This window comes from Sapajus apella, unplaced genomic scaffold (assembly GCF_009761245.1).
Source record: "Sapajus apella isolate SASKATOON/1434 unplaced genomic scaffold, GSC_monkey_1.0 scaffold5, whole genome shotgun sequence".
In the NCBI taxonomy this organism is placed as follows: domain Eukaryota; kingdom Metazoa; phylum Chordata; class Mammalia; order Primates; family Cebidae; genus Sapajus; species Sapajus apella.
Window position 1 is genome coordinate 37,247,845 of NW_022436945.1, and position 19,024 is coordinate 37,266,868.

The window sequence follows — 19,024 nt, forward strand, 5'->3', positions numbered from 1 at the left end:
GACGCTCACGTGACCGAGGTAGTTTCTTTTCCTTGGGGCTCATGAGGAAAAAAGGAAGGCCCTGACTCCGTTAATGTCTTAGTAGAGCTTCTAAGGATGAGAAATCCACACGCAGAGTCTTGCCAGCAGGGTCGCCTGGGAGAACGTACGACAGTGCCACCCATCCCGGAACCCAAGTCCAAGCAGGCCCCCCGAAAAACATCCAGGAGGCGGCCCGAACCCCACGCCCCACGCTCGCCGTTTCTCTTGCCCGGGACACGGAACTCCCCGTTTCTCTTGCCCGGGACACCGGACTCCCCGTTTCTCTTGCCCGGGACGCGGGACTCCCCGTTTCTCTTGTCCGGGACACCGGACTCCCCGTTTCTCTTGCCCCGGACACCCTGCTCGCCATTCTCTTGGCAGCTTCCGGGATCCTCCGCCACAACTCAAGCTGCTTCCGGGTCTTGCGTGAGGTGGAGGCAGACTTTGTCGTGAGCATCACCCGATACTTCTGCCCCAGAGCCCAGCACTTCCAATTATAGTGTCTGTGCTCCAGGGAAGATTCTTAAGGCTTAGAAGTAGATGACCTGGTTCAGTTTTCCACCTGATTCTGATTAGCTGTGGCCACCATGGGCAGGATTACACAGGCAGACCCTAATTGGTGGTTGAGCTGGACAGGCATCCCCAGACACATTTACCTGAGTGAGGAGGGGGTATTACTCGTAGAAGAGTTGAGACTTTCTTCTCTTCAGGCATATTTGATGTCCAGGGGGAAATGAATGAATAGCTGTAAGGCACAGTCTCTAGTCCTAAGAAGGTGAGCTCATATACTACAGGTTTAAAAGTTTCAATTAAAAGTCAACTCGTGTTTCTTATAAATATATAACTTTATATATTACATATATTTATAATGTATACAGCATACAAATATTTTTCATGTAATACTAAGAGCAGTCTTGAAAACGGAGATGTTTTCAAAACAAAAGATGGGTATTTATCCAAGGTGGGTTCCTGATTTATCTAGAACCCAACTGTAGGCAATGTCTCAGGCCTAGATTTCTGTGGAAGCCAAAGGGAAAAAGAAGAGTTACTGGATCATGGCTCTAATACCCTTCCTCTTCCCAAATACCCTGGCCTCCAACTGGCGTCAACTAACATGATCCCATCTGTGCACCCCTAAATGGCCAAACCCTGGGGCTGTACACAGTGCCTGGTATACAGTTGTCACTTGAGTGCATGAGGAATGAATAGAAATGAGTGATTTTAATCACCATCTCTAAGGCAACATTTCCACACTCTGGGAGATTCTGTCTAGAAGCAAGTCTAGATGGAGGCTGATCCAGAAGCAAATTCTTTATGGGTTTCCACTTTATAAGCAAAACGATCCACATGTCCAAGTACTCAATAAATTAAAAGCCACAAAATGCCCATCCTTCCTTCTGCTTGGGAGCTGCTGGTCACATCACTTATCTTCCAAACGTTTCTTCACATTCAACTAGTTCATCTATCGTGCGCAGCAGATCTTCAAAAGAAGGCCTTCCCTCTGGTTTCTACAATTAAAAGTCAAAGAGAAGCTGTGGGTTCCAGAATCCATTCCAAAAACTCTCACTGCTCAAATTCCTAAACGTAGCGTATTACAGAGAGGCTTCTGCTTTGGGACTGGGACATACAGGCTATTTCCAAAGGGGTTTTGTCTCTACCCTCCTCTACCCTGCACATACTGCTGCTAGGCTAATCTTTCTAAAACACTGCTTTCATGTCTCTCTTCAAGAGCCTGATAGATCTCCTTATTGCCTGAGAAATCAAGTCCCACAAATTTGTAGGACCCTCTATAACCTGCCACTTACCCACCCTCTCGTCATCCAATTTTATTCCCCACAAAAACCCGCACATGAGCTCTCTATTAAATCGGGCCACCCCCTCCCCTGTCGTGCACACACACCGTGTTTATAACCACCTCCTTAGCTTTGCTCAAGCTGTTCTCTCTCCCTCTAGCACCACTTCCTGCCCAGAATGTCTCTGCCCATCCCAATCAATGCTCTTGGGAGGTGGTACAGCAGGTGGTTAAGAGCCTGGGCTTTGGAGTCAGACAGGCCTATGCTGCTCTATAGCTAGGTGACCCCAGGCAAGCAGCAACCTCATGACCCTTAATCTTCTCTCATCTACAGAGTAGCCACAGTCGAAGTGTCTCCATCTCAAAGGGTTGTTTTGAGAACTAAATCCAAAGCACTAAGTATAGTGCCTGGTACATAATGCATGTGAGCTAATGTTACTGTCTTTCAGAAGTCACTTGGTATCTAATCTCTTTTAGAGGTGACATTTCACTACTTCCAAAGACCTCAGAAAGTTGAGGTTTAGAGAAAGAAGCCAACTCTGGTAAAAGAAAAATACTTCAACTCTACCAGTGACCCAGTGAAAAAAGAGCTACTTCTCCAGGCTTAGTCCCCAAGTCCCTAGCTCAGACAACCATGGAAGGAGTCCCACTTGGGAATGAGGAAGCAGCCTGAATGTATCAAGATAGTTATTAGCATTTTCCCATCTTTACATTCTTCTTGCCGATATTCAGAACTTGAGGATTGGCTTCCTACCTAGAGCTTGAAATCACTGTAAAGCATGCACCACCTCACTAGGCTATAAAGACTGCATGTTGTCCATCTACCAAGCCCAATCCCTAAGAGATTCAGAAAGAAAGCACACAAAAAAGTCTATACCTCCTGCCAACATCTCAGCATCACCTCGTATACATAGGCGGACGCCAACTTCGGCTGGTAGAGTCGGTGCCCTCGAGTAACCATGGTTACCACTTCATAATTGGTGTATTTTTCAAAGGGCATTCTGCCTTCTGTGAATATTTCCCACATTAAAACACCTGGAAAAGGATAAGGATTACCCAATGAATGTATCCACTTCCTCCTCAAGACGGACAGAGATAAGGAAACACGGACCATGGATCTTACCAAATGACCAGACATCTGATTTGCTGCTGAAGCGGCTGTAATTAAACACTTCAGGTGGACACCACTTCACAGGAAATTTAGCGCCGGAAGAACTTGTGTACTGATCATCCAGAACATACCTAGAGTAAGACACACCGTGGGTTTACACCTCTGAAGTACAATCTGCATTTCTACTTGCTCTTTCATTTTTTTTCCCCTTACGATGAAAAACACAGTTGACTGAAGTCCAACAAGCATCCTGTTGAAGCTAAATGTTCACCTCAGTGGCCACACCTGGTGATTTCCAACTTCCTCTCAGCTTGATTTAAGTGCATGAGATGAATGTATCACCACATTACTATCTGCACTTCCATTTTTCTGTTTTTCTTTCTTTTTATAAGGCAATAGAGACAAGGTATCATAAAATAGTTTGCAAGCTTTTCTTTGGAAGCAGTTTTGTTCTTTAAATAAAATTTTACCCAAAGGCCCCATATGTAAAAAATCTAAAGCAGAGCTGCTCTAGAGGAAGTGGTATAAAGCATCTAGAAATACACATGCTTGCAGCCCTCACAATTCCACAGAGTACAGTTTAAAACTACAGCATATGAAAATAGCAAATGCAAAACACACACACACACACACACACACACACACAACACAAAATGCCACATGTAAACGGTGGAGTATGCATTTATATACCATAACATCCCCACATACACATGTGCACTCAAAACTACTATGCAATTTTTTTATGTGAACATATTACGTCCTTCTGGAAGAACATACAGAAAATGGTAACAGTGGCTAACTTTGGGGGAGAATCCTTGATTAGCGTTGGTAGATGAGAAGACTTCAGCCCTTTCTGTAAGGTGGGCAGCACATATTTACAAAAAAAAAAAAAAACAAAACACATGTATTTCTGTATTATGTGTGAATATGCCATCATTTCTAAAAGCTTTCATGAGAAAATAACCGAAGAATTGCACAAATGTCCTTTGCTATATAGACAAAGATGGTGACACGGCACAAATCCAGCTGCTTGCTTGGCAGACAATGCCACTATGGGCTAGATCAAGCTGTCAGCCAGGGGAGTCTGAATTTAGGGTATAAAGAGTGTTTTCGAGTGGTTGATGCTAAAGTGCACATTTTCTGAAAACCTAACGTGAAGATTGAACATATGAAAGTGATGGACAGCCTGTCAAATATAGAGTATCTTTATATAAAGCAAATAAAGAGCATTAAGTAATTAATATCCTGAGAGTTGGAAGTTCTGACCCCATTTCTGACAGTATCAGTTTTCTAATCTCCCTGGACCTGAGATTCCTTAGGAGTGAAACTTGGTCCTACATGGCCTGGTCCTTGCCTGCATTTATAAGCATTCCTGGCGCTGCCCATTGGCCAGCTACCCTGGCCCTTTTTCTGTTCCTTGAGCAAGCCAGACGTGTCCCAGACTTCAAGCTTCTTCACTTGTTGTTCTTCCTCCTGAAATATTTTATCCTTATATTTTCACCTACACTGGCTACTTCCTACCTTTTCACCTCCAACCAGATCTCCCCATTGTAAAGAGGTCGTCCTGACCACCAGACGAAGTAGCCCCTCACTCTTGCGCTGCACCATTACTCAGCACCACCCCAAATTGTCTCTATCAGAGGGGTCAGTCAACTTTTCTACAAAGGGCCAGATAACACATATTTCACATCTTGCAGGCCATACAGTCCCCGTGACAACTACTCGACTCGCATCTGTAGCAGGAAAGCAGTCACAGGTACCACCCAAATGAATGAGCGAGGCTGTGTCTCAATCACACTATTTTTATGGACAGTGACACTGGAATTTCAGATATTTGTTTACATATCAGAATATTCTTTTCATTTTTTTCAACCATTTAAAAACATAAAACCAAAATGAGGTGTGGGTCAGACTGACAGCCATAGTTTACTGATATCGATCCTGCTTGATCATGTATTATCAGGTCTTCTGTTTCTCCCTCTTCCCGAATGTAAGCTGCATGCGGGCAAGGACTTATTCTATAATATAGTTCAGTCTATCATTATGCCTGACACACAGCAGGCACCTGATTTTTTATGGGTGGATGAATGGATGAATGAATGCACAGACAGAAGGAGAAGAGAAAAAGAATAAACTAAATACCTTTTGAAGGTATTTTATAATACTGTTGAAATTATAAAACTTAAGAGAAGAAAAACACTGCAGACATGGACATACTAAGAACCTCACCACCAAATATGTTTTGTGAAACAAGATTCCAGAAATCGAATCCACACCAGGAAATGTAGTGTATTTAACAGGCTATACTACCACCTAGTGGAGAGAATTACTAACATCACAATATATACTTCGTTATTTTAATCTCAGAACAGTTAACAAGATTTCCTTTCTGCTTCATCAGTGCAAATTATTCCCAAACATATTAAATCCACGAAAAAAATGCAGATATCACCGAAAACCACATATACTTGGACATACCTGGCCATTCCAAAATCAGATACTTTTACAACTCCCGCTTCACTTACTAGACAATTTCTGGCAGCCTGAAAAATAACATTATGATTGTATGTTAGTTTTAAAATTCCACCATTTAAATAGGAAAATATAAGTTCTGTTTATATTAAATTTAGTATAACCTAGTCAACATTTGCAGAGGGTGGAAACATCCTCTAATAAGTTGTTTTTACCCCTATGGAAGTATTTCTACTGTATATTTGAAATAAAATGAATAGAAAGTCAGGTCAGAAAGTCATATTTGTAATAAGGCATTATTAAATAATCTTTACCAATTGCCTTTTTTTTTTTTTTTTTTTTTTTTTGAGACAGGGTCTGGTTTTGTTGCCCAAGCTGGAGTGCAGTGGCACAATCTTGGCTCACTGCAACCTGTGCCTCCAAGGTTCAAATGATTCTTCTGCCTCAGCCTCCAGAGTAGCTTAAAGGTGCCCACCACCCCATCCAGCTAATTTTTGCACTTTTAGTAGAAACGGGGTTTCGCCATGTTGGCCAGGCTGGTCTTGAACTTCTGACCTCAAGTGATCTGCCCACCTCAGCCTCTTACAGTGTTGGGATTACAGGCATGAGCCACCGCACCAGCCAGTTATCATTCTTAAACAAGGACTAATAAAAGGGTCAGCTCACTATTCTCCCTCCCAGACCTGTTCTTATTAAACTATCCAATTTTCTTACTGTCAATGAGAACATCTCTTGAAGTCCTTAATCCAGGTTCTCACTAGTCAAGCTTAGTAGCACACAACCATCAAAATGATGGGCGACCAATCTCTTATCCAACATTTCTGCTCAGTGATTGGTCATCTCATCCCACTCAAAGAACAGGCTGGGTGCGGTGGCTTACACCTGTAATCCCAGCACTTTGGGAGGCCAAGGCAGATAGAGCACTTGAGGTCAGGAGTTTGAGACCAATCTGGTCAACACAGCAAAACCGCGTCTCTGCTAAAAATACAAAAAATTCAGCCAAGTGTGGTGGTACATGCCTGTAGTCCCAGCTACCTGGGAGGCTAAGGCAGGAGAATTGCTTGAACCTGGGAGGCAGAGGTTGCCATGACCCAAGATTGTGCCACTGTGCTCCAGCCTGGGCAAAAGAGCAAGACTCCATCTCAAAAACAACAGCTATGTGTAAATACAGTTTGCTTTTTCCTTTATATTCCCAGTATACTATAACGATGTACAAAATTGGTCAATTTAATTTATATTTTCTTGCACATTCTTCAAGGTTATAAGGTTCAAGAAAATAGTTTGATAGAAAGACATGGTATTTCTCAGAAGGAAGACATGATCATATTTTAATACCATAACCCATGGACCAAGATATGTTTTTCTTCCTGACTGTTCATAATTCTATTTTCTCTATGTGGCAATTCCACTTATATGAGGTTCCTTCTTGCTGAGTGCATTTTGAGTCTCTTATAAAGTGAAAATTAATGCCCATTCCCTGGACTGCCTGCATCTTCCTACGAAGACACTTCGCAACTCCACAATGCCTGCACTGGATGGTCAACAGTATTCTTCACCCAGAAGACAAGAGCATCCAAAGTTTCCCATAAGGGGTAACACAAACCTACCATAGTAATACCAATATCATAGGCAGAGAAATATGAGAATTGCTTTTGCCAAAATATTGTCTGTGTGGACACGTGTAATCTGCCACACCCATGTAGATGTTCAGTTTTTATCAGTTTTGTTAAGTACAAAAAAGACAAAGGTTCTTAGTTCACGAGCTTCAATTGACTGAGATGTTCTTTGTCATCCTTGACATAATGGTGACAATAACTGATGTTATCCACAGCATGTCTATTTTACAAAGCCCTGTGATCTTTAAAACAGTCTTGCAAGCCAAACAACATTATAACCCACAATTTAGAGACACAGAAACTGAATCTAAGATAAGTTTCCCAAAACGCACCTAGGAAATCAAGTGTTTCATCTCCAAATCTTCAACTCTCTAATATGCTTTAATTCTAGAGGCAGCATAGCATAGTAGCTAAGTATGGATTGTAGAGCCAAACTCCCTGGGTTCAAATCCTGGCTCTACAATTTACTTGCCCATTGGTAAGTTATTTTATCCTGTTTGTACCTCAGTTTCCTCATCTGTAAAAAGGGAATAATAAGAAAATCTACTTCCTAGAATTGTTATGATTAAATGAGTTTATCTGTAAAATACTTATCAGAACAATGTTTGTCTAAGGTGATTGTTAACTTTAAAAAATGTTTTGCTAAGGCCAGGTGCGGTGGCTCACACCTGTAATCCTAGCACTTGGGAGGCTGAGGCTGGCAGATCGCTTGAGCTCAAGAGTTTGAGACCAGTCTAAGCAACATGGCGAAACCCCATCTCTACAAAAATTAGCCAGGCATGGTGGCATGTGCCTGTAGTCTCAGCTACTTGGAGAGCTAAGGCAGGAGGATCACTTGAATACAGGAGGTTGAGGCTGCAATGAGCCAAGATTGTGCCACTGCACTCCAGCCTGAAATTCAAAATGAGACCCTGTCTCAAAGAAAAAAAAATTTTTTTTTGTTTTGTTTTGCTGCTTTCTAGAAGAAACGTGACCACACTTTATCACTAGAAAGCTAAAACTAAAATATAGGAGAAAGTCCCAAATGAAAATTACACTCTTCTTGGTGGAAGAATTATTTTCAAGGGACAGACAGTGCTACTGATATGCTGAAAATAGACACAGCTGTAAAAACCAGGTAAAACAAACAAACAAACAACAACAACAAAAAAAAAAAAACAGAAGGAAAAGAAGAATGGAGGAGAGAGTGAGAACAGTTGAGAAGGGAAAAACTGTCTCCAACATAGTAATTTAGAACCAGTAACAGATTTCTTTTTCTGGTATTTTGGGAAGTTAAAATGAGCCTCCATGTTTTCTCTGTGATTTAAGAGATTTTTTAAAAATCTAAAGGATTTCTCTTATAGTTTCTGTTTATAGTGCGTGAGGTGGAAAAGAACTTGGGATCTAGTTGGAAAATCAAAGCCAACCCCAGCTTCCCTATTTATCACAGTAGGCAAGCCTTTTCACTTCCCTGAAGCTAATTTTCCCATCTATACAACAGTGATGGTAAGAGAATCCACTGTGAGTAGCTATCTCATGGGATTCTTATGGAGATCAAAAAATTAAAACATGGAAACTTGCCTGGAGATGTTAACTAGGTAAATCATTAGATTTAATGAAGATCTTTCCTTTAAAATTACAGGGCAAGTTAAATTTACCAACTTTAAAAATAATGGTGAAACATTGTTAAAAACAAAACTTGGGTATTAATACATCATTGCACATTTGCTGACCCCACGTTGCAAAGGAATTCAGCCAATGAATGGGAATATGGGTGGCTAGGGGGTTACCAGATCTCTGTGGATGAAGCTGTTTCTCTCCAGATACTCCATCCCTTCACACACATCCTGACACATGCTCAGCAGCACGTCTCTACTGAAATGATCTTGTCTCTGTCGGAGGAAATTCAGAAGGCAGCCCCTTTCCATGAACTCAGCAACAATGTATATTGGTTTCTGCTGGGTGCATACACCATAAAGCTGCACTAACTTCGGGTGTGTCAGTTTCCTGGGAAGGAAGACATACATATATATATATATATATAGTTACTACAGGAAAAGAAACTACCAAGTTTTTGGTGAGGGGCCACTTTGTAATACGAAAAGGTGAGCCAGAAAGATGACAGCAACTTACATCATCAGTTTAGCTTCTTCTATAAAGTCCTCCTCGCACATGGCACCTTCCCGCATAGTTTTGATTGCAACTTTGTACTGGGCTCGCCATTTGCCAAGCCTCACCACTCCAAACAGTCCACTTCCCAATTCTCTCATAAAGGTCAGTTCTGAAGGGTTAATCTCCCATTTCTCTGCAGGACAGAAGGGGAAAGCGTTCATATTTAAAAAGGAAAACATAGCATGAATCAGAGAGGGGAAAAAGAACCTATAACCAAGATCAACCTCAAAATTACAGGATAACGCTGTAATAATTCCTGATAAAAAAACAGAACAGACTTAAAACCTGCATCTGAACTCCAAAAGGTGGAGAGGATGTATGCCTTCTAACCAATGTGAAATGAAGGCAAGACAATTCTGCATAACAGGTTAATAATAATATAGCCTGTAAGTTAAAGGTACTTTTGTCAAACACTTCCTTCTTTACCACTCTTCCTTCTCATTTTTTTTTCTTTTTCAATTCCATCACGTTGGAAATAATCTAATCTGCTGTTTTAAAGGCTTTTGCCAGAAGCAACAAAGACAATTAAATTGGAGGCTTTCTCTCTTACCTCCATCCTTACTCACGTTCTTGTAACCAATAAAGCTGGTGAGAACCAAGAAGGGCTTTAATTTATTTTAGATATTAACATGATAATGCTTATTTTTCACTGATAGAAAGCTTTCTATGGAATTATGAATAACGATGAAAATAGAATACCTAGGTTGCTATGGTCTTAAATATAATTATCTAAAAACCCATGCTATAAACTTATAAAAAAACAGTTCTAGTACATGAAATAGTACACATCCAAATTTGTTTCATGACAATGGATTCTTTTCAAGGAAAATTAGCTCATGCAACTGCAAAATAAGAGTTACCATAGCTGAATCCTGCAGTGGTGGGTGCAATCTTCCCTTTCACACTAACTGGGTACCGAAGCCGGGTGGCAAGTCCTAGTAATCAAAGAGAGCATTGCAGTCAAACTCACTCATAATCATTCTGCTTGGTAAAATGCTACAGGAAACTCACTTATAAAATTAATCATTTACTCATTTTCTGCTCATCCTCTGTGTGTACATACACTACCATGATATATGCTTTTATTCATTCAACAAACATTTTCTTTTAAATGCTACCGTGTTTATCAGGCACCATGCTAGCTTTCTCTTTTCTCAAATATTTTAAAGGATGTTAAAAGGTTTCTAACAGTTATTTCATGTTCTTTTCCAATATGAGAGCTGAACTATGAAAGTGAATTATATCAGTCTGCCAAAAATGAAAGCTATTCACCTGACGTGACTCAGTATTTGGGATCTTAGCATAAAAATTGGGCTCTAAGATACCAACAACTGGGAATACCAACTACTGGAAATCAGTATGGATCTTTTAACCCAAGTTGCCTACAGCACTAAGTAAGAAATAGGAGGTGCCTCTTCTATAAACACCTATAGCACTCTGTATTTCCCCTACTACAGGATATTTCAGAGAAATTTAAAATTGTTACATACTTCTCTGTCTCCCCCCAAGTGTTAGGGTCTGGAAAAATCAGGATCAGTTACTACCCCTAGTCCACCACAATCTCCCCAAAACCTGGCTCTGTTTCTGGCATGCAGTAGGCACTTGATACATGTTTGTTGAATGAATTGAGATGACAGTGAAGAATAAAACTTATACAGGAACACAGGAAAAAATATTAGGGGAGCAAAAACCCCAAAATAGAAAACAACAAAATGAGATATGAAAAGGTTCTTTGGGAAAAAATTGATATGAACTTAGTTCCTCAAACGTTCAACACAGAGTTGCCACATGATGCAGCGTACTTATAACTAGGTAAATGCCCAAGAGAAATGAAAACACATTTCCATGCAAAAACTTGTACACAACTGTTCACAGAAGCATTATTCATAAGAGACCAAATGTGGAAACAATCCAAATGTCCATCAACTGATGAACAATAAACAAAACGCATACAATAAGTTGTTATTTGTCAATACAAAGGAATGGATACTTTTACCAGTAGGCTGTCTGAATTTAGAAATTCCATCTTCTCCTGGACCTCCTGCCTCCTGGCACAAACAATTTCTTCTTTCTCTCTCTTTTTTTTTGAGATGGAGTCTCACTCTGTTGCCCAGGCTGGAGTGCAGTGGCTCAATCTTGGCTCACTGCAACCTCTGCCTCCTGTGTTCAAGTGATTCTCCTGCCTCAGCCTCCCAAGTAGCTGGGATTACAGGCACACACCACCACACCCAGCTAATTTTTGTATTTTTAGTAGAGACGGGGTCTCACCATGTTGGCCAGGCTGGTCTCGAACTCCTGACCTCAGCTAATCTGACTGCCTTGGCCTCCCAAAGTGCTGGGATTATAGGTGTGAGACACAGCACCTGGCCACAAACCAATTTCTAACGATGTGTTCAGGAAGTCCATCACAGCAATAAACATTAATGGTGATTTACATTGTCTGGAGTCACTAGTGATATTGTCAGCAATTTTTTTCCTTAACAACAGTATATCTATAGTTTGTACAGATCTAGGCTGTGTCTTGGCTTCCATAAGTAGATGAAGCATGACTTTCTCACACAACAGGTGGATGTTAAGATAACCCCTGTATTTGGAGACAGAAGGGTTGATCCCCTGTCTCACCATTTAGCATTATTATACTCAATTTGAAACTGTTATTTTACTTAAGAGTTAAATGTAGACTTGTATGCTGACCTGAGAACCTAACCATTCCACAAATATTGTGTTAGGCTCTGGGCTGTGACTTAATAATAGGTAGACGTTATTGTGCAATTACTATGTGCCAAGCCCTGTACATTTTGTTTATATTATCTGATTATTTCAATAAACTTGTGATGTATGTTTTTAAAAAAGGGAATGGAATACATGTACATACTCCAACATGACAACATCAAAAACAATTATGTTAACTCAGAGAAGCTGGCAGACCACATATTCTATAATTCCATTTATATGAAATGTCCAGAATAGGCAAATCTATAGAGACAGAAAGTAGTTTAATGGTCTGGAGCTGGGCTGGTGAAGGAAGATGGGGTGACAATTACTTGGTGCAAGGTTTCTCTTGGGATGATGGCAATGTTCTTTAAAAAAAAATTAGAGTATGCTGATAATTGGGACAACTCTGCAAATAGCTATCAACCACTGAATTGTGTACTTTAAATGGGTGAACTTTACAGTATGTACATTTTATCTTAGTTATCATTACCTTGAAAAAGTGAATAGTCACAAAATAACAGGCTTTGCAAAGGGTGCCTTCAATAAAATTTCAAAATTTTTCATAACTTGGGTGAAACACCTGGCTATTCCCACCCAGTTACATTTTTAAAGTCAAAGGCTAGAAATCTTTCTATATAATCCTGTGGAACTTTAATTCTCATAAATGTGGATTCTGTTATTTTTTGGCATTCAGCTCGTTCCCACCCTGGTACTAAGTGTACCAGCGCTTCAAGAAGATGGTTAACTTGTGGGACATGATTACTCTAGTCTCCTCTAGAAACCTACAGCCTAGGACTGAATCCTGGCTCATCTGGCATCTTCTGTGACTATTCTGAAATAGACGTATCTTGGACTTTAGTTTCGTATCAAGGACGTATATACCACATAAATGTGAACTTTTTTTTAACTTTTAAGTTCAGGGGTACAAGTGCAAGTTTGGTACGTGGTTAAACTTCTGTCATGGAGGTTTGTTGTACAGATTATTTCACCACCCAGATATTCAGCTTAGTACCAATTAGTTGTTTTTACAGATCCTCTCCGTCCTCCCACACTCCACCCTCCAAAAGCCTCGTGTGTTGTTCCCCTCTAGGTGTCCATGTGTTCTCATTATTTAGCTTCCACTTATAAGAGAGAACATGTGATATTTGGTTTTCTGTTCCTGTGTTAGTTAGCAAAGGAGAATGGCCTCCAGCTCTGTCCATGTCCCTGCAAAGGACATGATCTCATTCTTTTTTTATGGCTGCACAGATTCCATGGTTTTCTTTATCCTATCACTGATGGACATTCAGGTTCATTCCATTTCTTTGCTATTATGAATAGTGTGGCAATGAATAGCCACATGCATGTCTCTTTAAAATAGAATGATTTCTATTCCTTTGGGTATATATCCAGTAATGGGATTGCTGGGTTGAATGGTGTTTCTGTCTTTAGGTCTTTGAGGAATCATCACACTGTCTTCCACAATGGCTGAACTAATTTACCCTCCCACCAACAGTGTATAAGTGTAACGTGAACATTTACTATGTACCACTGGAATAACTCATGTCCCAAGGTCAAGACAGAGATTTTTATTAAACTTGATATTATTTCTGATTTTTCTTTGTATATATTATTCCTTTAAAATGAAATAATTTTAAATCAATCACATTCTACAATGAACTAACTATAAAACTGCTCAAGGAATTAATCACAATATCTGATCATTTTAATCACTACCTTATATTTGAAGTAGGTTTTAACAGCTCACTTACCTGCTGCGTTGTGCTTATGATATTCAATAATCTCAGGAATGGAACCAAAAGCATGTTTTTCTGCTAGGTAATACTTCTTTGGAGATGTTGTTGTTTCCTTTATATGATAATGCCTGAAACCCGATGAACCTTCTCTAGAACAAAAATCAAAATGTGTCAGAACCGAGTTGAAATAATAGAACTTCATTCTAAAGATGTTTTCTATAAGGGCAACCACAGTGCCCCTCCATATGATCCCCTCTATTCCTGGCACAAATTTTATTTTCCCCATGTTCTTCTTAGCTTCGTCTTTCACATTAGCATGCCAGTTTTTAAAGTAAGCACTGAAAACATACTTGGCCCTTTGCATGAGATTGTGAAAGAGAACATTTATGAATTCCATTTAACAACATTTGGAAGTCTTAAAATAGCTATTAGCAGCTACTGTTTTTTATTCCTGCTGTTGCCTCAACTTACAAACGTCTAGAGCACTCAGATCGCCAATAGCGAATAAATTAGATTTGTAAACATTCAACTTTAGGTATCTTTGTAAAACACAGATCTTCTCTAGTCCTCTCTTCTAAAAATGCTTCCAAGATGACTCCTGTTGCTCTTAGGGTAAGGCTCAGACTCGCATGAGCTTGACTCTGCTAACTCAAACTTCTCTCTCCTCCCTTCACTCTGTGTTCCCATTCTACCATGCAGCTGCAATATACTTTTCAGTGCCTTGAACTCACTACATCCTCTCTCCCCTCTAGGTCCAGGCAATTTCCTAGGTCAGAACACTCCTTCCCTTCCCTCCAGGCTTTTCCTGCTCACCAGTCAGGTCTCAGCCTGGATGCCACTTGGGAGAACATTCGTGACTAACTCAAGATGTGCCTGGGCTGTATACCAGCCCCCACCCCCGACACCCCAACACACACATGACCCTCCCACATGGCACGCACTACCATCACTGTCTGTTATTGGGCTGTAGCACCCACTAAGCTACTGGCTGGCAGGGTCTCTGCCTCCCTTGCTCATGTTTTTATCCTTAGTGACCAGCACAGCTCACTATAATTATTTGTTGAATGTTACTAAAGTTAATACAGGCATACTCAACAAATATATATAAAAAACTATAAGGAAAATGACTGAAAATATAAATACAATAAACAGTATATACACTTTAGAAATCAAGTTCAGGTTTTCTTTTTAATGGTGAAATGCTGCATATTTTTATGAAAATTAGGAATCCATATAAGCTATATAGGAAGTTCATGCAAAAACTTTAAAAAAAAAACCAGCAGGATTACTCACCCTCCAAACTTGGTATAAAGGGAGACTGTGTACAAGCCTGGTTGACTAGAATCCCTTACCATAAAACCACCTTCTTTATCCTGAAATCCAAATTAAGAAAAAAAAAATTTTTTTGCTCCAATTACTAATAGCAATGCCATGGAGAAGACTGAAGAACCTAATATTATAATTTTATGATGATTATTCTTTTCCAGAAAATCTGCTCTGAAGACACACAACTTACCAATAGGGCCTTTTGGTTTCTGCCACCCATATGACTTTGTAATTCAAATTACTGCGCTATGAGAGCAGTTAAAGAAATCACACTCAATTCCCCACAATCACAAATCCTCACAAATGGTGAGACATTTCACTCAGACAATCTCTCAGTGCCTTTCCAGAAGTGAGAAACAAGATTTTGCAATGCCTTTAAGGCCTGGACATGTAGGAAAACTGTCATGGAAAAATGTATTTCTTAATGATTGAGTTTCATTTCATACATTTTTTGTATTTGTTATAAGCTCTGATTCCTGACTCAGTATGATTTTCAATCCACTTAGCATTTTTCCTATAAATATTTCAGTGTTTCTTATAAGAATGAATTTAAAAATTCTTAATTCTCCTAGAAGTTAAATGTCAGTCTTTTTTTTTTTTTTTGAGTCAAAGTCTCGCATTGTCATCCAGGCTAGAGTGCAGTGGCACAATCTCAGCTCACCGCAACCTCCACCTCCCAGATTCAAGCGACTCTCCTGTCTCAGCTTCCCGAGTAGCTGGGATTACAGGCATGCACCACCATGCCCATCTAATTTTTGTATTTTTAGTAGAGATGGGATTTCACCATGTTAGATAGTTTGGTTTTGAACTCCTGATCTCCAGTGATCCTCTCGCCTCAACCTCCCAAAGTGCTGGGATTACAGGCGTGAGCCACCATTCCCAGCCAAATATCAGTCTTTACAAAAGGAGAGATGGAGTCACAAGTAACTTAAGCAGAGAAAATCAAAAGTTGGAAACAATGCTAAAAGACTAAAGGTCAAATCTTTCTCAGGCTCCAAGCTGAAAAGCAACAAATAGACACTACGAACCTCAAATATCTCTCTGCTCAGCAATACCACCATCAATCTCTAGCATTTAAATTGCTTTAAGATGAAAAAGTGTGTTTATCAGTTGAAAAATAAAATAAATTGTACTCTTCCTCATAGGAAAAACAATGGAATTAAATAAGGCCCCACAAACATATCTGATAACAATTAGGGATAATCATTGTAATAATTGGTTAGTAAAAAGTATAACAGAGGCCAGACACAGTGGCTCATGCCTGTAATCCCAGCACTTTGGGAGACAAGGCGGGCAGATCAGTTGAGGTCAGGAGTTCAAGACCAGCCTGGCCAACATGGTGAAACCCCAACTCTACTAAAAATACCCCATCTCTACTAAAAATTAGCCAGGTGTGGTGGTGCATGACTGTAATCCCAGCAACTTGGGAGACTGAGGCAGGAGAATCACTTGAATCTGGGAGGCAGAGGTTGCAGTGAGCCGAGATCACACCTCTGTGCCACTGCACTCCAGCCTGGGTGACAGAGAAAAACGCTGTCTAAAATACATAAATATAGTCTAACAGCAACCTGCTTGTTTCACTTATTTATTGAAAATTTATTCTGTTCTAATATTCTAGCATATTAATTTAATCATCAAAACAGTCCTATTACATAGGTACTATTGTTTTTCCCACATTACTTCATAGGTAAGGAAATGACAAAAAGCTGGCTGGGTAACTTGCACCAGGTCATACAGGGTGGCAGAGCCAGGATCTGGTCCCCAGGCTGCCATTTGGCTACTCACTCCCCTACAACTGCCTCTCACTGTGGGGTCTCCAGAGAGGCATGGAAGAATTTTGTGAGGGAGTAGGCATGGTTACCTGTAGTTAGAATCAAGCAAAGTCATCCACTATTGTTTTTTTAACATCAACTACAAAAACAAGCACTCAACAAAATCTTGACGCATGATAATAAGCAGGAGGCAAAACAAGAAAGCATGAGTTTAAAAGACTGGGAACAGTAACTAAATAGAATACTAGATCAGAAATGCAGAGAATTGTAGAGCTCATCTTCTAGTCCAACTCCTCTTACAGATGCAAAAGTAGACTAGAAAAGTCACAGGTAGACTCAGGTCCCCTTACTCAGCACAGGGTAGTTCCCTCTATATATTTTACCCTTTGATTTTATTTCTTTCTAAAGGTATAGCAATTTCAGCACATTTATTTCTAAATAGAATTTACACATCTATTAACGCTTTGTTTATAAAAGACATTATATAATATCGATGTAAATTATTTTAAAATAACTAACTTCAAGCCAAAAAAAAAGAAAGAAAGAAAGTAAAGAAATACTTAAGTACTATAAGTTAAGGTAGCAAATGATCAATCGGGAAGAAAGCATGAGAGTAAGCTTGCCCCTCATGCTAAGGAAAGTAAAAGTGTAACAACCGCAGCAAAATGAGGATGAGCCACCACAGGAGATTCTCTCTGCCAGGGAATATACTAATGCAGGACTCAGAGACTGAAAAGACCGTTAACCAACTACTGGCTGGTCCTAGCACAGTAGTGTTTACTACTAACTGATGACAACCAGTTACAAATTTCTTTTTTCCTTCTCTACTCCCAGTGCTTCACTTGATTAGCCTTTTACCCATTTATGCCTAGTGTTCCATTATTGAAACACTAAACTTGTGGGAGTTATTTATATCCTCTGCTCAAAGTCATCACCAAGGTCTGATTTTTCCCACACAAAAAATTTGCAACCTCTAGCATAAATGAGTTAAAAAAACAAAAACAAAAAACAACTACCTAGGGAACCCCTGGCTACTTGGATGGTCTAACTGTGGGACACAGTGGATAATGGTATTGCCCTAGCAGGAACGAAGCAGAAAAAAATGAGTGACATTACTACCCACCCAGCTCTGCAGCAACACCTTCAGAATGCAAGGCAAACACAAGGGAATTGTAGCCAGATGGCCTGGATCATTCTGACTGTCACAAAGGTTTGGTCTAATGAAGGAAATTTACTGGGAGGGACAACTTCATGGTGGCCAGTGGAAAGGCCCAGGGGCTTTCCTGAGAATTAAGAATGAGGCAAGCCATCTATGCCCAGGTTTTTGTGGGGCTTGATAAAGCACTTTACACTTTCAGGATGAAAAATAAATTGCTACAGGGTACACTGTAACCTAACATGTGCTAACAAAAGGGAAAACTAAAACTATCTGAAAGCTAGTAATGGCAATTCTTTATGAAAGCTATAGGTTTGCTTCTGTGTGCCTGTATGCCTATATGTCTACATGTGTTATGTGTAGGTGACATTTCTATGCAATCTAAGAGAATCTTTGGTAAGTGAAACTCGTTTCTAAATTGTTGATAAAATAAAATAGAAACAGCTTCAGAATTTAATTCAGACATTTTGCCTAGATCTACTGGTCAGACAGGTTTAAGTTGTCTCTGCTCAAGGTCATAAAACTGCTGCTTCTCTGATGTTTTTCATACTTGCTTGACTTGTATGTGAACTTAATTAAAATTAATCACTTCCTAGATTTTTTATTGGAAATTAGTGCTACTAGGAGTTACAATAGTAACTAATGTATGTAATTACAACTGCTAGATATCAGAGAAACAATTCTATATACAGAGTATATAAAGAAAGTAAGACACGTTTTAGTGGAGAAGGCTATATAAAAGATATTAGGATGTAGTTTTTGCTTAAGAAAATAATTTTTTTCTCATTTAGATGTTATTTAAAGGTTGTTTCCAAATGAAGTAAAAAATGATATAGATAAAATTAAGTGAGTAGAAAGAGAATGAGGAAAAAGTCAGGAAAGAGTCATGGAACTTATCCCAGCAGAGAGGAAATCTTTAGATGGTTATTAAAAAATCAAATGAATAAAATGGAAATTTATGGGGTTAAAACAAAGGTCTTAAAACAACACTACTGAAGGTTATGTGGCCCAAAAGGAGCCCCTGCTGGTTTCCCAACATTAAAGAGCCCAAAATCAGTTTGCTATATCCCCAGTCTACAGAAACTTTAAAAGCTAAAAGACAGAGATTATAATGAGAAGGCTGAGCAAGAATTGCTTCAGGGCAAAACTGAAGCAA

General features: G+C 39.6%; 1 protein-coding gene across 5 annotated transcripts in view; it reads right to left on the reverse strand.

Annotated features, from left to right (window-relative positions):
* Nucleotides 1-842: 842 nt before the first annotated feature.
* The window catches only part of TEC (tec protein tyrosine kinase), a 135,229-nt gene continuing 117,047 nt past the window's right edge, over nucleotides 843-19,024 (reverse strand). For 3 of the 5 annotated variants that reach the window (XM_032274115.1, XM_032274113.1, XM_032274114.1), the window contains 9 exons: nucleotides 14,908-14,987; nucleotides 13,630-13,763; nucleotides 10,024-10,098; nucleotides 9,125-9,296; nucleotides 8,782-8,998; nucleotides 5,403-5,467; nucleotides 2,937-3,055; nucleotides 2,691-2,848; nucleotides 843-1,529 (listed from right to left, as the gene is read on the reverse strand). In XM_032274115.1, the coding sequence (XP_032130006.1) occupies nucleotides 1,446-1,529; nucleotides 2,691-2,848; nucleotides 2,937-3,055; nucleotides 5,403-5,467; nucleotides 8,782-8,998; nucleotides 9,125-9,296; nucleotides 10,024-10,098; nucleotides 13,630-13,763; nucleotides 14,908-14,987 (1,104 nt within the window). In that variant the 3' untranslated portion in view covers nucleotides 843-1,445. Of the gene's footprint in view, nucleotides 1,530-2,690; nucleotides 2,849-2,936; nucleotides 3,306-5,402; nucleotides 5,468-7,344; nucleotides 7,530-8,781; nucleotides 8,999-9,124; nucleotides 9,297-10,023; nucleotides 10,099-13,629; nucleotides 13,764-14,907; nucleotides 14,988-19,024 lie in introns of those variants that run through there. The other 2 variants (XR_004267510.1, XR_004267511.1) reach the window with 2 other exon arrangements.